This window comes from Drosophila willistoni (assembly GCF_018902025.1).
Source record: "Drosophila willistoni isolate 14030-0811.24 chromosome 2L unlocalized genomic scaffold, UCI_dwil_1.1 Seg168, whole genome shotgun sequence".
Classification (NCBI taxonomy): Eukaryota; Metazoa; Arthropoda; class Insecta; order Diptera; family Drosophilidae; genus Drosophila; species Drosophila willistoni.
In genome coordinates, this window is record NW_025814047.1 from 19,632,791 (window position 1) to 19,650,634 (window position 17,844).

A 17,844-nucleotide genomic window follows, 5' to 3' on the forward strand; every position below is an offset into this window, starting at 1 on the left:
TTAACCGCTGATAATATTTTGGAAATCGAACTTCATTGCCTGTGAATTCGGGCATAGCTGGCACCTTGGTCAAATAAAACACATCCACCGGGTCAGGGATGTTTAGTTGTGTATAAGGCTTAGCTTACTTTCTTCAATTAATTGTTATCTGTTTTTTAGCTTAAGCTTTTTTGTCAAGTGCTGTGTTAGTTGACGTAAATAAAAAGTAATAAAACAAACATACATACGTATGTACATACATATTTAGTTTTTGATAATTGATAACTTTTCTAAAAACTAACTGTCATATTTTAATTTTTTTTTTTAATTTTTTAATAGTTGAAAAATAATATAACCAATTTTTGATTAGCGAAAGACGGCTATAAGTTATATGAAGTTATAATACTTTTCAAACCTTGACATTGCAGATGAGACGGTATCAACACTCGAGATTTTGTTTCCGTTTGGGGACGTTTTAATGCAGCTCCAGTTGCTAATCTATCGCCACTTTCCACAAATTGGGCAATAGCGCTACGAAATTTCTCCGGTATTAGAAACAATCGATCAACGTTGCCCTTTTTGTAGCAGAGATATGCAGACTTCATTTGAAACCATTTTCTTCGAATTTGTGTTGGCGATTTGTTCGGAAATCCCCGCCTTTTCATTTTATGGGCGATTTGTGTAAAAGTAGATTGCGTTGTGTTTGTTGACGAAGTTCCCTCCACTCCTCTGGATTCCTTTATTAAATGAAGCATACATTCTATCTCAGCAGAAAGCCAAAAATTACGCTTAAGTTTTTCCGATTTCATTCTAGTATATGCACATAAACATACCAACAATACTTGCCAGAGCTGCAAGTCCATCGATAGGGCCTATCGATGGTTTTGGACTCTGACAATATATCGATGTTTTTTCCATCGATAATTTATTGCTTCATAACGCCAAGAAAAGTGTAAGTGTATTGTGGAAATAAGTTTAAACATTTTATTAGAAAAATATTTCATATTTAATAGATAGCTTGCAGGTGGTGTTCCTCGGAGGAAAAAATGGATAATTCCTGATATATTTATATCCATTGCTGGTGAGGATAATGCATCCAGTTTTTCTGTCTCCCTCTCTGATGGTGCTGGGAGTGAAATGCTGGAAAATGAGAATGCATCTTTTTTAAAGCGCAGGAAGGAAATTTCTGAGGTATGGAATTATTTTAAAAGGTGCGAAAACAGAATGCTTGCCAAATGCATTCTTTGTGGCAATGTGGAAAAACCAAAAGCAAATGAATATTCTGAGTGAGTAGAATGTGAGATGACAAAGAGGAGTGGAGTGCAAAATAAGATAAAGAAAAGAATAGCACACGTTAAGTGGCTATTGTATTCTAAACAAGCACCACCTCCATGGGCTGTAGCACAAAAGCTACAGCAAGAACTTGACTTTTTAAAGTCACAAATAGACAGAAAGCCACAATCTCAAACTCACTCAGAGATAAATATTCAAAAATATATCCCAACAACAAACGCTAATAAAAAATCTACAACCGGATCTATCACCGGATTGTGAATGCAGTTGTATTATAATACGCCATCGATGGAGCGTCAGCGTGCCAACCGGCGACGACCAGCTGATGCTAGAGGCTGGTTGCAGAAAATAAATTAAGATCGAAAAATTATTAACTTAAAAAAACAGAAAGAAAATTAAAAAAAAATGTATATATAAGAGAACAAAATGTTAATTTAATATATACATATATAATAAATGAAATGTAAATTCAAATATTGTAAAATTGAGCGGAATACTATCTGCCCGATAGAAGTATGGCCTGTAAAGCTATACGAAAAATTAGGTAGGGTCATGTAAAACAAAATTTTTTTCTTTTAATAAAAAATTTTTTTTTTTCGAAATTCTCAAAAAAAAAACAAAATCTTTAAAGTTGAATGTTTGATAATAAAATTAGCAAGTTTGATGACATATTTGATGAACCCGGTATGGGATTAATAGAGACAGAGACAGTGGACTCCACTGCTAACGTAATTAATAAAATAGAGTCATAAAATGTTGATTTAAAACTAACAAATGTACTTTTATTAATAATTGTAGTAATAATGAGCGCATATGTATTGTACAAAGCATATAAACTACACAATAAATGTGTAGCAAAACTCTTTTTGCCAAACTCTCCTTAAGCCATGCTAATGATCTTGATAAGATCTAAATAACGTATGCATCAATTATTGTAAAAGTGCATTTCAAAGATTATCAAAAAAAAAAATTTCTTTACCGATTTTCCAAATAAAAATATATGTAAACTGATTAAAATGAGTACATTAGATGATTATTTTAGGAAGATAGTGAATGGGAATCCGAGTATAGAATCAGATTTAGTTGAGGTTTTCAGAAGGGATAATATAAACTCAGCACAAAATTCGATAAGTTTAGTAGAAATCAGATCAGCGTACCTTGATATAACGGGAGAAGCTTTCCCAGTTCAAGGAAGCACAATGGTACAGATGAGTTTCATTGTCACAGTACCACATATATGCTGTTTTTCAAATTCAACAGGTACATTTCGCTTCTACCTAATGGATAAAGCCCAACATCAATAAGTCGTCCCCAAATTACTGAGTTTAAATACAAATTAAATAAGTCCAAAAATTTATTCCTTTCCTTGATTTCCTGATACACTCAGGACCGGCAAATAACAAGTACAAGGAAATAAAATTTTTTGATATTTAAAAACTACAAATTTAAAAGAAATATTGTAGACCTTATTGAAAAATCCATTAAAATAACATATAGCAGATTATTACTAAGAAGACCTAAGAATAAGGATGTGCCTGAATGGGTACATAATATTTTTAAAGCTTGATTTTAGCCGTATGTATAGGGATATTCGTTTAAAGTTTCTTTCTTTAAACAAACTGGCCAAACAGCTAACGAGTGTGACTCTAGCGTACATTTATTGTCGAAATTCAAGTTTGTTCCACCTTCTGAGAAGTCGCCCAAGAAATGTACCCTTGAATTGCCTCGCAAGCAGTCGCCAGCACTCTCTATTACATCGTCTCCCATTTTACTTTCGCCTACACCATCTTCTTGTCCCTCTTTATGCTCTTCTTTTCAGATTGAAGTACCCATTACAAGCCCTGGTGTACCTCATTCTATCCCTCACGGGAACTCTGATCAATCACAGGATCATGCTAGCTCTCAATCACTTGCGGATCCCAATGCTCCTAATTTATCTTCTGCTTCAAAAAACTAATAACGTCTAGTCTGTGCATTCATTATCAAAATGTAAGTTCTGTGATAGCCAAACCTTTTCGGCTGACATATTAGCTTTCTCTGAAACTTGGCTTAACTCCTCTGTTTTGGATTTTGAAATTCTTTCTAATAACTTTATTTCTTATAGGCTTGATCGTGTTGGTCGTCGTGGCGGTGGATTACTTATTGCTGTCAACTCGAATCTGTGTTCAAGTATTGTGCCGATTGATCTGCCCTTAGGTGTTGAGTTTATTTGCGTCGAAATTACATGTTCCAACTTTAGCTTATATATTTCTTGTTCATATATTCCTCCAGCTTCTGATATAACGGCCTATATGCATCATGCTGATGCTTCGCAAACTATTTTTAATCGTCTTAAAGATCGCGATTTCCTTATAGTTTTAGGTGATTTCAACTTGCCTAATATTTCTTGGCTTGTTGATGATAATCTATCTTTCTTAATTCCTTCATCTCAACATGTTTTTCTTGATAGCCTACTTGAATGTCCGCTATATCAGTTGAATTCTTTCCTTAACTCTTCTAAAAGAATCCTTGATCTTGTTTTTGTCTCTGATCCCACTGTTAGTGCTGTATCCCGAACACAGCCCCTAGTGAAACCTGAAGATCCCTATCACCCTACCATTGAAGTTACTATTCCTTACAATTCCTTTACGAATTCATTTAATAACATTGCAAATTCTCGTCGTAGATGTTTTCGTAAAACAAATTTCAATCTTCTTAATAGCCTTATTTTCTCTTTTGATTGGTCATTTCTATTTGAGTGCTGCGATATACATAGATCGTGCAGTGAAGTTTTTCTACTCTGCTCTTAATTCTCTAATTGATAAATGTTCCTTATGTGAATGTCTCTAACGTCTCCAGCGCGCCAGTCTGGTTCACACGTAGGCTCTCTAATCTCCGTAACATTAAATCGAGATATTTTAAAAGATTTAAAAAAACTGGTTTACGACTTGACTATGCAAATTACTGTATAGCCAAATCTCAATTTTGTCTTTTAAACACTCAACGCTACAATAATTATATCGTTCGCTGTAAGGTTGAATTTTACAAGAACCCCAAAAGATTTTATAACTTTGTTAATTCCAAAAGACGCTCTAATGTACTACCCTCCACCTTCAGACTTAATGACCAGACTGCTAATAATGATTCAGATATTGCAGATCTGCTTGCTAAATTCTTTCAGTCGACTTATTCTACTACTGTTTCGGAACCCACACCCTATCCCTTTTCAATCCCACATTTAAATTGTATGTTTATTCCTAGTATTACTGAAGACTGTATTATCTCTAGCTTGTCGTCTATGACGTCTTTCTTCGTTCCCGGTCCTGATAATATACCTAGTTGCATCCTTAAAATGTGTTCGAATTCCCTATCTAAGCCTTTATCTCGGTTATTCTTTATATCGGGTGGGAATTTTACCTTTCCCGACATTTGGAAGGAGTCTTTTATTATTCCGCTTTTTAAAAAGGGTAACAAATCGGATGTTTCTAACTACCGTGGCATTGCCAAACTTTCGGCAATACCAAAGTAGTTTGAGAAAATTATTACGTCTTCCCTTCAACACCTATCCGCATGGATTCATGAAAGGTCGTTCGTCGCATACTAACCATTTAGAATTGACTAACCTTGTACACCATGGCTTCCGTAAAAAGTGTCAAACTGATGTTATTTATACTGACTTTAGTAAGGCTTTCGATACGGTTGATCATTCTATGCTTCTCGCGAAACTTAATACAATGGGTTTTCCCCCAAAACTGTTGGCTTGGTTAAAGTCGTATCTTATTGGCAGACCCCAAAAGGTGTCTTTTCGTTCCTCGATATCTAAAACTGTTCGAGTTACGTCAGGTGTACCCCAAGGCAGTCATCTGGGCCCCCTGTTATTTACACTGTTTATAAATGATTTGCCTTTGGCCTTGGCTCATTCACGCGTGCTCATGTTTGCGGATGACGTCAAGATTTGTTATTCCTATAATGATCCTTCTTTCCAACAGTACTTGCAATCAGATCTCGATGCGTTCTGTGATTGGTGCCACGTTAATAAATTACACCTTAATGCCTCTAAGTGTTCTTTTATGACAGTCGTTTGTCTCCGTTCCTAGCTCATTACTCTGTTAGGTCTGTTCTGTTAGATTGTGTACCATCGTTCAAAGACTTAGGCGTGATGTTTGACCCAAAACTTTCATTTAATGTTCATATTTCTTCTATTGTCAATAGAGCATGCAGCCTTCTTGGCTTCATTAAACGTTGGGCCAAAGAATTTTATGATCCCTATGTAACAAAGGTTTTATACACTTCGTTAGTTCGCCCTACTCTAGAATATTGCTCGCCAGTGTGGAATGTTCACTAGCGTAGTATTGAATCGGTACAGAAGCAATTCCTCAAGTTTGCGTTACGCGGTCTTAATTGGGACCCGAGTCTTCGCCTACCTTCTTATTCTAGCAGACTTCTTATTAATCTTTCTTCACTTTACAACCGTAGGCTCGTTTTTGGCATTCTCTTTCTCCATAAACTAGTCAACGGCGAAGTCATTTCTACTAATTTACTAGATACGCTATATTTTTGTGTTCCCTCACGTCGGACCAGAAACTTTTTTCCTATTCACCTTAGTAGATGTCTGTCTAATTACTCTCTTCATGAATCAATCTTTTAACAACCTTTCTCAGCTAATTTCTCCTCATCTTTCTGTCACTTCTCTTCGCGCTATACTTTTTAATCATCTACAGCGAAACCAATGATAATATTCTGGACTTGGATTGGCTGCAACTCATCCCTGACCACATTGACTGTGAATCGGGGCATAGCTGGCACCTTATGCAAATAAAACACCTCCACCGGGTCGGGCATGTTTAGTTGTGTATATAAATCTTTGGAGTTGCATTTTCGTTACATTGAATTCAGGGATGGCGATGTTAATATCCTTCATATATGCCCTTCGGGCATTTAATTCTGTCATTGTGTAGGTTGTTGTTTTATGACAGTTGTATTAAATTCTAAATCTGAATCGTTGTTTTGTTCAGACAATACTTCTATATAAGGTAATCTCAATAACACAGGAATTGTTAGATCGTTTAGATCTTTTACATCTATATCTTACTCGCTTGTTTCAGATTCTTCACCTTCGTGCTCTGTTTCTTTTTTACAAGTGTCTATGCTCAGAGGTGAATTAAGTAAGGTAGGTACAAATATATCGAGATTGTATTTTGTTTTTACGGTTTGCACGTAACTTGATCAATAGATTGGAAATCTTTGACCAGTTTGTTTTACCTATGTTCTCTATATTAACATGCACTAACTTTCTTGCTTCATTGAAAGAATCAACAAGAATTTTTGCGTGCTTGTTTATTGATTTCTTTAGAAATTAGAAATTTTCTTTTATATTTTGGATATGGAGAAGTAGTTCTTCCCATTCCATGATTACAACATTTTTTTTAAAATTTTCTATTACATGCACATCCTCATCCTCATCCGAGTCTCCTACATTAATAGTTTCTATGTCTGCTTTATTTATTTATTTATTTATTTATTTACTTATTTATTTATTTATTTACGTCAACTAACACAGCAGTCGACGAAAAAGCTTAAGCTAAAGACAGATAGTAATTAATTGAAAACCAGAGGGCCGAGGCTAACTTCGACCGCGTCAAAGTTTGTATACCCTTGCAATTTTTATGGTAACTCTTTCCTTACCTATAGCCATCAAAGTGAAAAAACGTTCAAGCTAAAAAGGCTAATGTTTGCGAAAGAACGGCCTACAATGTTAGCATAGGAAAAAACTAAGATATTGATCAAAGTCACTGTTTTCCACCGATCGTTCCTATGGGAGCTATATGATATAGTAACCCGATCTTTATCAAATTCGGATCAGTCATTAACAGATATATTAAACTAACAAATGTTTAATTTGAAAGCAATCGCGTCAAAAGTAACGAAGTTATTGACAAAAGTCACTGTTTTCGAAAGATCGTTCCTATGCGAGCTATATGATATAGTCACCCGATCTTGATCAAATTTGGCACAGTCGTTTAAATTAACTCACCAATATTAAATTTCATGACAATAGCTCAGAAAATAACGAAGTTATTAAGAAAAGTCACAGTTCGTGACTTTTCCATTTGTATGGGAGCTATATGATGTAGTGATCCGATCCGGCTGAATCCGAGATATACAACGCCTGCAGTATATACAAGCCTACATGTATATACTAGATATGAAGAAAGGCGACTACGAAAATATAGCAGTTGAAGTAATAAAATCAAAAATTATTGGCCCAACACTATATGAAGTCCAACAAGAAACTTCAATTGAGGCAATAATACAAAAATTGCAAGGCATTGTAGTTGGTGAAACATCCAAAGTTATAAAAGCCAAATTGAAGAATACCACTCAGAAAGGTAAAACCGCTGACAAATTTACATCAGAGATAGATAACTTACGCAAAATATTTCAAGCTGCGTATATCGATGAAGGTACGCCAGTGGCATTTGCTCTTAAGAATAGATCAGACGATGCTATAGAAGCAATGATTAAAAATTGCGAGCAAAGTAGAATTAAAGTTATACTTGACTCCGGCAATTTTAAAACCATGGACGAAGCTATAGCAAAGTTCTTACAAAAGAGTAATGAGATAAAAGGAAACCCAAATATGGTTCTGTATGTCGAAGGAAACCTTAGTAATTATAATATTTTAGGCAATGGTCGTGGTTATTACAATAATTATAAAAATCAAAATAATGGCCAAAATTAACAACAAAACAGAAACAATAATAATATAGGAAACAACAGAGGTTACAACAGGAACAATAGAGGTAACCGAGGAAATAACCGACAAAACGGTTATAATAACAATAACAATAACGTTACAGTAGCACAAAATGCTTCGGAAAACTCCCAAGCACCTTTAGATACACAGCAGTAAAGAGATTCACTCCATCAGTTGTAGTCAAAATACGTTTGTTACGAACGTGGCAACGGGAAAAAAGTTAGTATTCTTAATAGATACAGGAGCGGAAATATCTATCGTACAAGAAAATTCCGACAATTTTCAAAGTATTCAAACCAATAAAATCATAAATATTCAAGGAATTAGTCAAGAAGTAACTAAATCCCACACGACGTTCACATCGTTAATACCCAATTCGCTATTCCATGTGATGGAATACTAGGAATCGATTTCATCAGAAAATAGAACTGTCAATTAGATTTAAATCCGTCCGAAGACTGGTGACCTAAAATATGTGATATATGTACCAATATCTTACAGTTCTGGTAATAATTCAATAGTTTTGCGAGCAAGATCAAAAGTTGTCCGAAAAATTGAGATAAGTTCACAAAAAGACAGTGTATTGATTCTAAATCAAGAAATTCAACATGGTATTTATTTAGCAAATACCATAACCAACTCCCAAAACGCAGTCATACGATTGCTAAATACAACGAATATATATCAAATAGTAAACATATTCAATTTAAAGTATGAACCGAAACAAATAAAGAACAGCGTGAAAACGCAGTACTAATTACATTATCAAAAAATTTTCCGACACAATTTCACAGCCAACTTACAAAGTTGTGCAAGAAATATAGTGAAGTATTCGGACTAGAAACTGAATCAATAACAACAAATAATTTTTATAAACAAAAATTAAGACTGGTGGACGATGAACCAATTTACGTTAAAAATTATAGAAATCCTCATAGTCAGAAAGACGAAATACAAAGACAAGACAATATAGAGAAAAAAACTTTCACTCGTTGCAGAGGACGGACGTGTTTTTTTTGCGCTTATCAACTTTTATTTTTTCTCGCGATTAAATACTTTTATATAACTCTTAAATTATCGGTTTAATTAATAACAATTACAACATCCGAATTTTACTTTCATTTCGCGAATTCTTGCTGTCGTTTTTGTTTAAATTTAAATAAAATCAAAACTTACAACAATACTTGCATTAGCGGTGTTGTTGTTTTGTTTATCTCTTTTGCTTTTGTGTCTTTACCGTTTTAACTAACTTTCGCGCTCTTGCGTACAAATTGTTGTTGCATGTGTTCAATTTGACGCGCTCTCCCGCTCTTTCCTATTCTTGATTGATTTGGGCTCTCGTCTTTTGCCTACCCGCGACTCTGTGATACGTGTATTTGTTTTTGTGTTTTTCATTTCTTTTTATTCTTTAGTTGTGAAGGCTTACTCTGCACATTAACCCTTGTGTCAGAACTGGTCAGTATATTCTTATACACAGATTTTTAACCTTTAGAATTTGTATTTTTTTTTTGTATTATATTAAGACAAATTTCATCCTACATTAAATTTAAAAATTGATTTGCCCTTGCTTTCACCATTACTTGGTTCAAATGAGTTACCACTAACTAGGTGCTTTCGTAAGACTGACTTTGCCAGCCTTAATGAAAACATTGCTACTACCGATTGGTCATATCTGTACAATTGTAGTGATATGAACTCGGCTGTTCGTTTTTTTTTTTCTATGATACTCTGAATTTACTCTTTGATATTTGTGTGCCTCTTGGTAGGCTCGAGCGGCTTAACAAACCTCCCTGGTTCTCTCGTGAGCTATCCAATTTGGAAAATGTGAAGACACGATATTATAAGAAGTTTCAAAAAACACGTCGTTCATCAGATTATGCTCTGTATACAGTTGCTCGTTCAAAATTTATCATGCTTAATACACAATGCTATAAGAATTATCTTCAGCGGTGTAAGCTTCAGTTTTCTTCTGACCCTAAACAATTTTATAATTTTGTTAATTCTAAACGTAAGACCTCTGTGCACCCATCTTTTTTGTCTTTTCAAAATAAAAAAGCGAGCACTGATCAGGCAATTTCCGATATGTTTGCGAGTTTTTTCAAAACAACTTATTCCTCAACGGAATATCGAGCAAGTCCGTATCCTTATCATTTAAAAAAGGCTAATTGCATTTTCAATCCAGTGATTGATGAAAGTTCTATTCTTAGCGAACTTAAATTAGTTAAACCTGTTTATTCTCCGGGGCCAGACGGTATTCCTGGATGTATACTCAGGTTCTGTGCAAACGCATTATGTAAACCCATTTTAAAATTGTTTCTATTGTCTGTAGAATCTTCCTCTTTTCCATCTATTTGGAAGGAGTCTTATATTATTCCACTTGGCCCTCTGCTCTTCACACTATTTATTAACGATCTTCCATCAGTCATTGTTCATTCGCGTGTGCTTATGTATGCTGACGATGTCAAGCTTTGTCTTACTTATAAAGATACAGATTCATTTAGTCGGCTACAAGCTGATCTTAAAAACTTTCAATCCTGGTGCCAGTTTAATCTACTAAATCTTAACACTACCAAATGTAAGGTAATGACTTTTTTTCGTAACTCTCCTCAACTGGTCACTTATATTCTAAACAACAGCCCTTTAGAACGTCTAAATAATATGAATGATTTGGGCGTACTTATGGACCATAAGTTAAATTTTAACACCCATATTTCCACCACGGTCGCAAAGGCCATGAGTGTCCTGGGTTTCATTAAAAGATGGTCAAAAGAATTTGATGACCCCTATACAACTAAAGTTCTTTTTACTTCGCTTGTCCGTCCTATTTTAGAGTATGGATCTTGCATTTGGTCACCTCAATATGAGTCGCACCAGATTAGACTAGAATCCGTTCAAAAGCAGTTCTTGCTATTTGCTCTTCGTGACTTAAGCTGGGATCGCAATGTCAATTTGCCTTCGTATTCTAGTAGACTTCTCTTGATTAACCTTTCGTCCCTAACTAACCGTAGAATTATGCTTGGTGTCATTTTTATGCACAAGCTCCTAATTGGTGATATCGACTCGCCTGAGTTATTAGCTCAGGTGAATCTGTCGGTACCATGTAGACGGAGTAGACATCCTTTAATACCTTTATCCCTTAGTCGTTGTTCTTCTAACTATGCTATGCATGAACCTTTTAGGGTCCTCTGCTCTGATTACAATCTTCTATCCCCTGTAATCGGCTCAGAGTTTTCTATTAATATGCTTAAAACATCTATCCTATCCCATTTAGTTAATAGATAGCTATAGTATTATGTGTTTGTCTGTCTTTTCTATTGTGTATTTTGTCCACGCGATTCGTGCCGTGCGTTATACGGCTGCACCCCTCGGTCGGTCGGGTGGGAGGTGGTCAGTTATCTGCTTGGGCTCGCGCGTAACAGGCTTTGTCCTGGTGTCGTAAGGGCCACTTGAACGTACTGCGCATAGTATCGTCAACGTCCGCAACGTAAAAAAAAGTCCAAAAACTTATAAATCACGAAATAGTCGAGCCCTCTGTATCTCCTTACAATAGCCCACTTTTATTAGTACCGAAAAAATCGTTACCAAATTCCGAAAATAAAAAATGGCGATTAGTAATTGACTATCGTCAAATTAATAAAAAATTGTTGTCCGATAAATTTCCATTACCTAGAATTGATGACATTTTAGATCAACAAGGTAGAGCAAAGTATTTTTCATGCCTTGACCTAATGTCAGGTTTTCATCAAATTGAACTCGAAGAAGAGTCACGAGACATAACATCCTTTTCCACATGTAATGGCTCATATCGCTTCACGCGATTATTATTCGGTTTAAAAATAGCGCCAAATTCGTTCCAGAGAATGATGACTATAGCATTCACTGGCCTTGAACCTTCGCAAGCATTCCTTTACATGGATGACTTAATAGTCATAGGTTGTTCCGAAAAACATATGCTCAATAATCTAACAGATGTTTTTGAGAAGTGTAGGCAACACAACCTAAAGTTACATCCTGAAAAATGTTCATTCTTTATGCATGAAGTCACCTTTTTGGGACATAAATGCACAGATAAAGGAATCTTGCCTGATGACACAAAGTATGATGTCATTCAAAATTATCCAGTCACACATGATGCGGACAGCGCTAGAAGATTCATTACATTTTGCCGCTATTATCGAAGATTTATACAAAACTTCGCTGAATATTCTCGTCACATAACAAGATTATGTGAGAAAAATGTTAAATTCGAAAGGACAAGTGATTGTCAAAACGCGCTTGAACATTTAAAATCAGCATTAAAAAATCCAACTCTGTTACAGTACCCAGATTTTAGCAAAGAATTTTGCATAATCACAGACGCAAGTAAATATGCATGTGGAGCAGTTCTAACGCAAAATAAAAATGGAACACAGCTTCCAGTAGCATACGCGTCTAGATCTTTCACCAAAGGTGAGAGTAATAAGAGTACAACTGAACAAGAGTTAGCTGCAATTCACTGAACAATCACGCATTTCAGACCATACATTTATGGTAGACACTTCACTGTTAAAACAGATCACAGAGCATTAACTTATTTGTTTTCAATGACAAATCCAAGTTCCAAGCTAACCAAAATGCGACTTGAAATAGAGGAATATAATTTTACGGTAGAGTTTCTAAAGGAAAAATATAATTTCGTAGCCGACGCGCTATCGAGAATAACAATACAGGACTTACAAAATATACAAGCCAGTAACAAAATTCTGAGAGTCACAGAAATTAAAGTAAACAGTCTAATTCCTGCGCAGGAAAAGAAAAAGAAAATAATATAGAAGATTTGCAAAAGCAATCTCTTAATGCTTCTAAGCCCTATGTACATATATGACGTCATTGTAAATGACGAAGTACGAAAAGAGTGACCTTGCGAATAACTGATTCTTTAACCACATTCAAACATGGCAAGAAAGTTATAGCAAGAATTGACATTAGCAATATGTATACAAATGGAATTCTCGACTTAGGTCAACTTTTTGAAAGGCTCGAAAAAGAAGCCGGTATACTGAACATCAGCCAAGTCAAAGTGGCATCGAGCGAAAAGATCTTTGAAACTATTTCAATAGAATCTTTCAAAAATATGGGCAATAAGATTTTAAAATTTTTGAGAGTAGCGCTACTCAAGCCGGAGACTCTATTATCAAGTAATGATAAAGAAAAAGTAGCAATACTGTTTACGTTTCACGATGACCCTATACAAGGAGGTCATACTGGAATATCAAGAACTATAGCCAAAATAAAAATTCATTACCATTGGAAGAATATGGCACGAGATATATCTCAATATATAAAAAAATGTAATAAGTGTCAAAAAGCAAAAATAAACAAACATACAAAAATTCCATTAACTATAACCGAAACGCCACAACTGGCTTTCGACAGGGTAATTGTGGATACGATCGGTCCACTCCCAAAGTCAGAACAAGGAAATGAATACGCTGTAACTTTAATCTGCGATCTAACAAAATACCTTGTAATAATACCAATGAAAAACAAAAGTGCAAAAACAGTAGCAAAAGCTATATTTGAACAATTTATTCTGCGGTACGGTCCAATGAAGACGTTCATTACGGACATGGGAACAGAATATGGAAACTCAATAATTGAAGATTTATGCAAAAATTTGCAAATTAAAAAGATAACTTTAACTGCACATCATCACCAGACTGTAGGTACTATGGAGCAAAGCCACCGTACACTAAACGAATTTTTACGATCATACATTTCATTTGACAAAACTGACTGGGATGTATGGATACGATACTTCGAATATTGTTTCAATACAACACCCTCTATAGCACATGAACTTCAAATTTACCAAAACATTTTAATAGTATAGATAAGATAAATCCACTTTATAACATAGAAGATTATGCTTAGGAATTAAAATTTAGTGTAGAACAGGCCTATATTAGAGCCAGAGTTATGTTAGAACAGCACAAAGCTAAAAATAAAGAGATATATGATAGGAAAGTAAACAATATTGAATTAGAAATAGGAGATAAAGTTTTATTACGAAATGATACGGGGCATAAGTTAGAACCTAAGTATTTAGGCCCATATACCATAGAAGAAATAAAAGATTGGGATAACATTCTAATTAAAGATACAAAGAATAAGAAACGATTAGTGCATAAAGATAAAGGTTAATTAAATATTTATTTGTTAACATATATGTATATATATATAAAATATCAAAGAAGCTAACATCGGCTATGCCGAAGTTTATATACCCTTGCAGTCCTTGGTAATAATAATTTTACATGTTCAAAATTTGTTTTCTGCAACTCAATTCATCAATATACAAACAAAACAATTTTACTCTCTATTTTACAATTTGTTCTTCTTCTTCCCTTATTCCCAAACCAAAGCAACGCACGCATACACATACAGTTCATGTAGCGTTGCGTCTGTGTGTGTTATATTTATCCGATCACATTCAAATTTTGGGATCTGGGGTTTTATATCCAATATTATCACATATGTAAATTTCATAGCATACTCCGAATTTGATGAAAATGTTTCTTCTAGTTCTTCTAGAGCTATATGATATAGTGGTCCGATCCGTATGAATTGTATACTTAAATTTTCCCGGGTAATAAAAAACCCCGAAACAAAATTTCAGACCGATAGCTCTTAAGACGGCTGAGTAAAACGCATACGCACAGACGGACATGGCTATATCAACTCAGCTACTCATGCTGATCAAGAATATATATACTTTATGGGGTCGGAAACGTCTCCTTCTGTGCGTTACAAACATCTGATCAATTATTAAAAATTTGTGTTCCGCGCTTTTTTTTTTATTCCGGTTTTCTATATATTAATTCCCAAGTCGTTTCTTGGGTTTTTTTTATAATTGAATTTTCCAATCGTTTCCAAGTCGTGACTGGTTATTTTATTCCGATTCCAAAGAGTTCCAAGTCGTACCTTTGGGGTTATATTTGAATTTCAAAGTGTTTCCACGAGTTCCAATTCGTATCTTTGGGTTTTATATTTCAATTCCAAGGCGTTACAAGCCGTTCCTAGGGATTTTGGCAGCTTGAGTGGTTCCCTGAGTGGTTTGGTAGTGTTCCAGAATTTTCCAAACGTTCCAGTTTGTGTTTTCGCTAATTTCCAAGCCGGGCCAAACCAGCCCACTACCTTTATAACCGCCATTCTGTGGGGTTATGAGCACGAGCCCGCCAAAACACGCGAAAGAGGCTAAGACCACTGCGGCCACGAGCAAATCTTCAATTGCTGCTCCAAGTCAGCGTCAGAGGAGTACCATCCCTACTACCCCTCCTTCCCGAACGCTTCAGACCCTTTCTAGTCCATTAGCTCTCACGTCCGCACCATTTAGCACGACTTCTCAGCAAGCCACGTCAGAACCACGACGAGCAAGCTAAAAAAAGGTCAAGTCATTGGTACCACATTTAAAGATTTTGGTAACCGCGGTCCAAAAGGGCTTTCGTTGCTTTCACCATGGCTTTGCAGAAGTTTGTCTCCATTAGCGATAAACAAATTCAGTTTGAAGTCGACACCCACGTTACTTCATTGTCCAAGGTCAGCGTATTTACGCTCCAAGTCCGTCGTGATCGAGTTCAAGCGTTATGGGAGAAGGTCGAGCAGGAATATGAGAAATACGGGGCACTACCACATAGTAAAGACGATAACTCTGAAGATTTAGCCATCCAAGCTAAATATGACAAATGCTATTAAGTTTACGAGCGATACACGGCTCGATTAAACGAGCTTATCCACGAAGCGTCTGCTCCTACTCCTCCGAATCGTCATGGGTCTACCTCTGCAGCAGCAGAACGAGACTGTCGATTGCCACCCATTGACACAGAAGTCTTTACGGGAGATTACCTAAAACGGACTACGTTCCGTGACTTGTTTACAGCCATCTACATAAGCGATTCGCGAATTTACCCCGTTGAAAAGCTGTACCATCTTCTAGCGAAAACGAGGGGTGAAGCCAACCTCATTGTAGCAAAATTCCCGCTTACAAATGATGGTTTTGAAACGGCATGGAAAGCACTTATCGTGAACAGCCAATTCCGAGCACTTCTTGACCTGCCTCAAATTTCCCATGAGTCCGGAAAAGCATTACAAGATCATCAGAATGCTCTGCAGGCATCCATTCGTGCTTTTGAGCACTGTGGCCTGCCAGTAACAACTTAGGGAGGCATGTTCGTATTTTTCTGTTCCATCAAATTGCCGAAGAACACCCTTTCACTGTAGGAACAATCTCTGGGAGATAAGACTGCCATTCCAGAGTGGCAAATGATGGACAATTTCCTCACTGAGCGGTTTCGTACGCTCAAAGAGGTTCACAATACAACTGCAATGGCTATTTTGGTTCCCATATCCAGACCTCCGCGAAATCCGCTTCCAGCCACCCGAAAGGCTAATACATTTGAAGCCAAGGTGATCCCCAAACCAAAATCCTGTGATCTCTGTATAAAGGAGAATCACCCGGTGCGTCGATGTCCCCGCTTCCTTCAGATGCCGGTGCCAGAGAGGGTGGCATACATAAAGAAAAAGTCCCTTTGTCTTAACTGTTTCGCAAGAGGACATCAAGTAAAGGATTGTCCGAGTCAGCACAATTGCTCCGAAAGAATGTTCCGGCTCATGAAGTTACCATTCCAAACTGTCAGGGCCGAAGTGACAGGCATTAACGGAAAGGTCAATAGAACCTTGAAGGTCTGTCACATAAGCATTCAGTCATCGCATGGACCTCCAGTCCAGATAGAGATAGAAGCTTTTGTCGTGTCCCAAGTTGCTGATGATTTGCCGTCATGTACGATAGCCCAAGCCACACTGGAAGGAATGCCTAATATTCCGCTCGCCAACCCCTCCTTCAGATTAAAGGCAAAGATCCATCTACTTCTTGGCATTGATGTCATACCAGCGGTGACACTTTCCGGCATCCAGACCGAAGTGTGCGGATTCTTAATGACTCAAGAGACGAGATTCGGTTGGGTCATTTCAGGCCCGTTGCAAGGAGTCCCCGTTAGTTCGTGTGCCGCGTTCACCACGAGAGTCGCTGTAAGCAGAGAGGAAGCACTTAAAACTCTTCTCACAAGGTTTTGGGAGGTGGAGAATCTACCGGTCAAACCGGTAGAAGATTCTGATTCCTATTGCGAGCTCAATTTCCAGAAGACCACAAGAATAGATGTTTCGGGGAGATACATGGTCTCACTTCCGTTTCGAGAACCAAACAACATCAACCTCGTTCACTCCAAACCAGGAATATTGGCTCAGTTCCTAAAAAACGAAAGCCGTCTCCTAAAAAATATTCCGGCAAAAACTAAGTATGACGCCGTCATCCAAGAGTATTTGGAGTTGGGCCATATGCGTCAGGTGCCATTTGATGGCAGTAATAACAATTTTTATTTGCACACCATGCAGTTTTAAAGCCTGACAGTCCCACAACAAAAGTACGGGTACGGTACTTCAGTCTGATCTTACTACTCAGATTCTCATAACGCGTATTTTCCGAGTAGTTTTCAATGCCGATATCACTAAAATGTACCGCCAAATTATGGTCGATCCAATCCATAGTCCATTTCAGAGGATCCTGTTCCGAAACAAAGAGGGACAACTTGGTGATTACGAGCTTAATACCGTCACATCTTAAGCCGCAGGAAGCGACGGCATCAAACGATGGATTCCGCGACACACTCGGCAACGGAAGGACTCAGTTCCTCGCGAACATCTGGAAGGTGATACCACTTATTTCGCATATGTAAATCCAAAGTTTTAAAACTTAGCGAGAGGACTTCTCGCTTAGTATAAGCTGACTTGATATCTTGGGT

At 36.6% G+C, this 17,844-nt stretch overlaps 1 protein-coding gene across 1 annotated transcript; it reads right to left on the minus strand.

The window, feature by feature from the left end:
• Window positions 1-359: 359 nt before the first annotated feature.
• Window positions 360-830, minus strand: LOC6653253. The gene has a single exon (XM_023181466.2). The coding sequence runs from the start codon at window positions 786-788 to the stop codon at window positions 360-362; it is 429 nt and encodes a 142-aa protein (XP_023037234.2). The 5' UTR covers window positions 789-830.
• Between the last annotated feature and the right edge of the window lie 17,014 nt (window positions 831-17,844).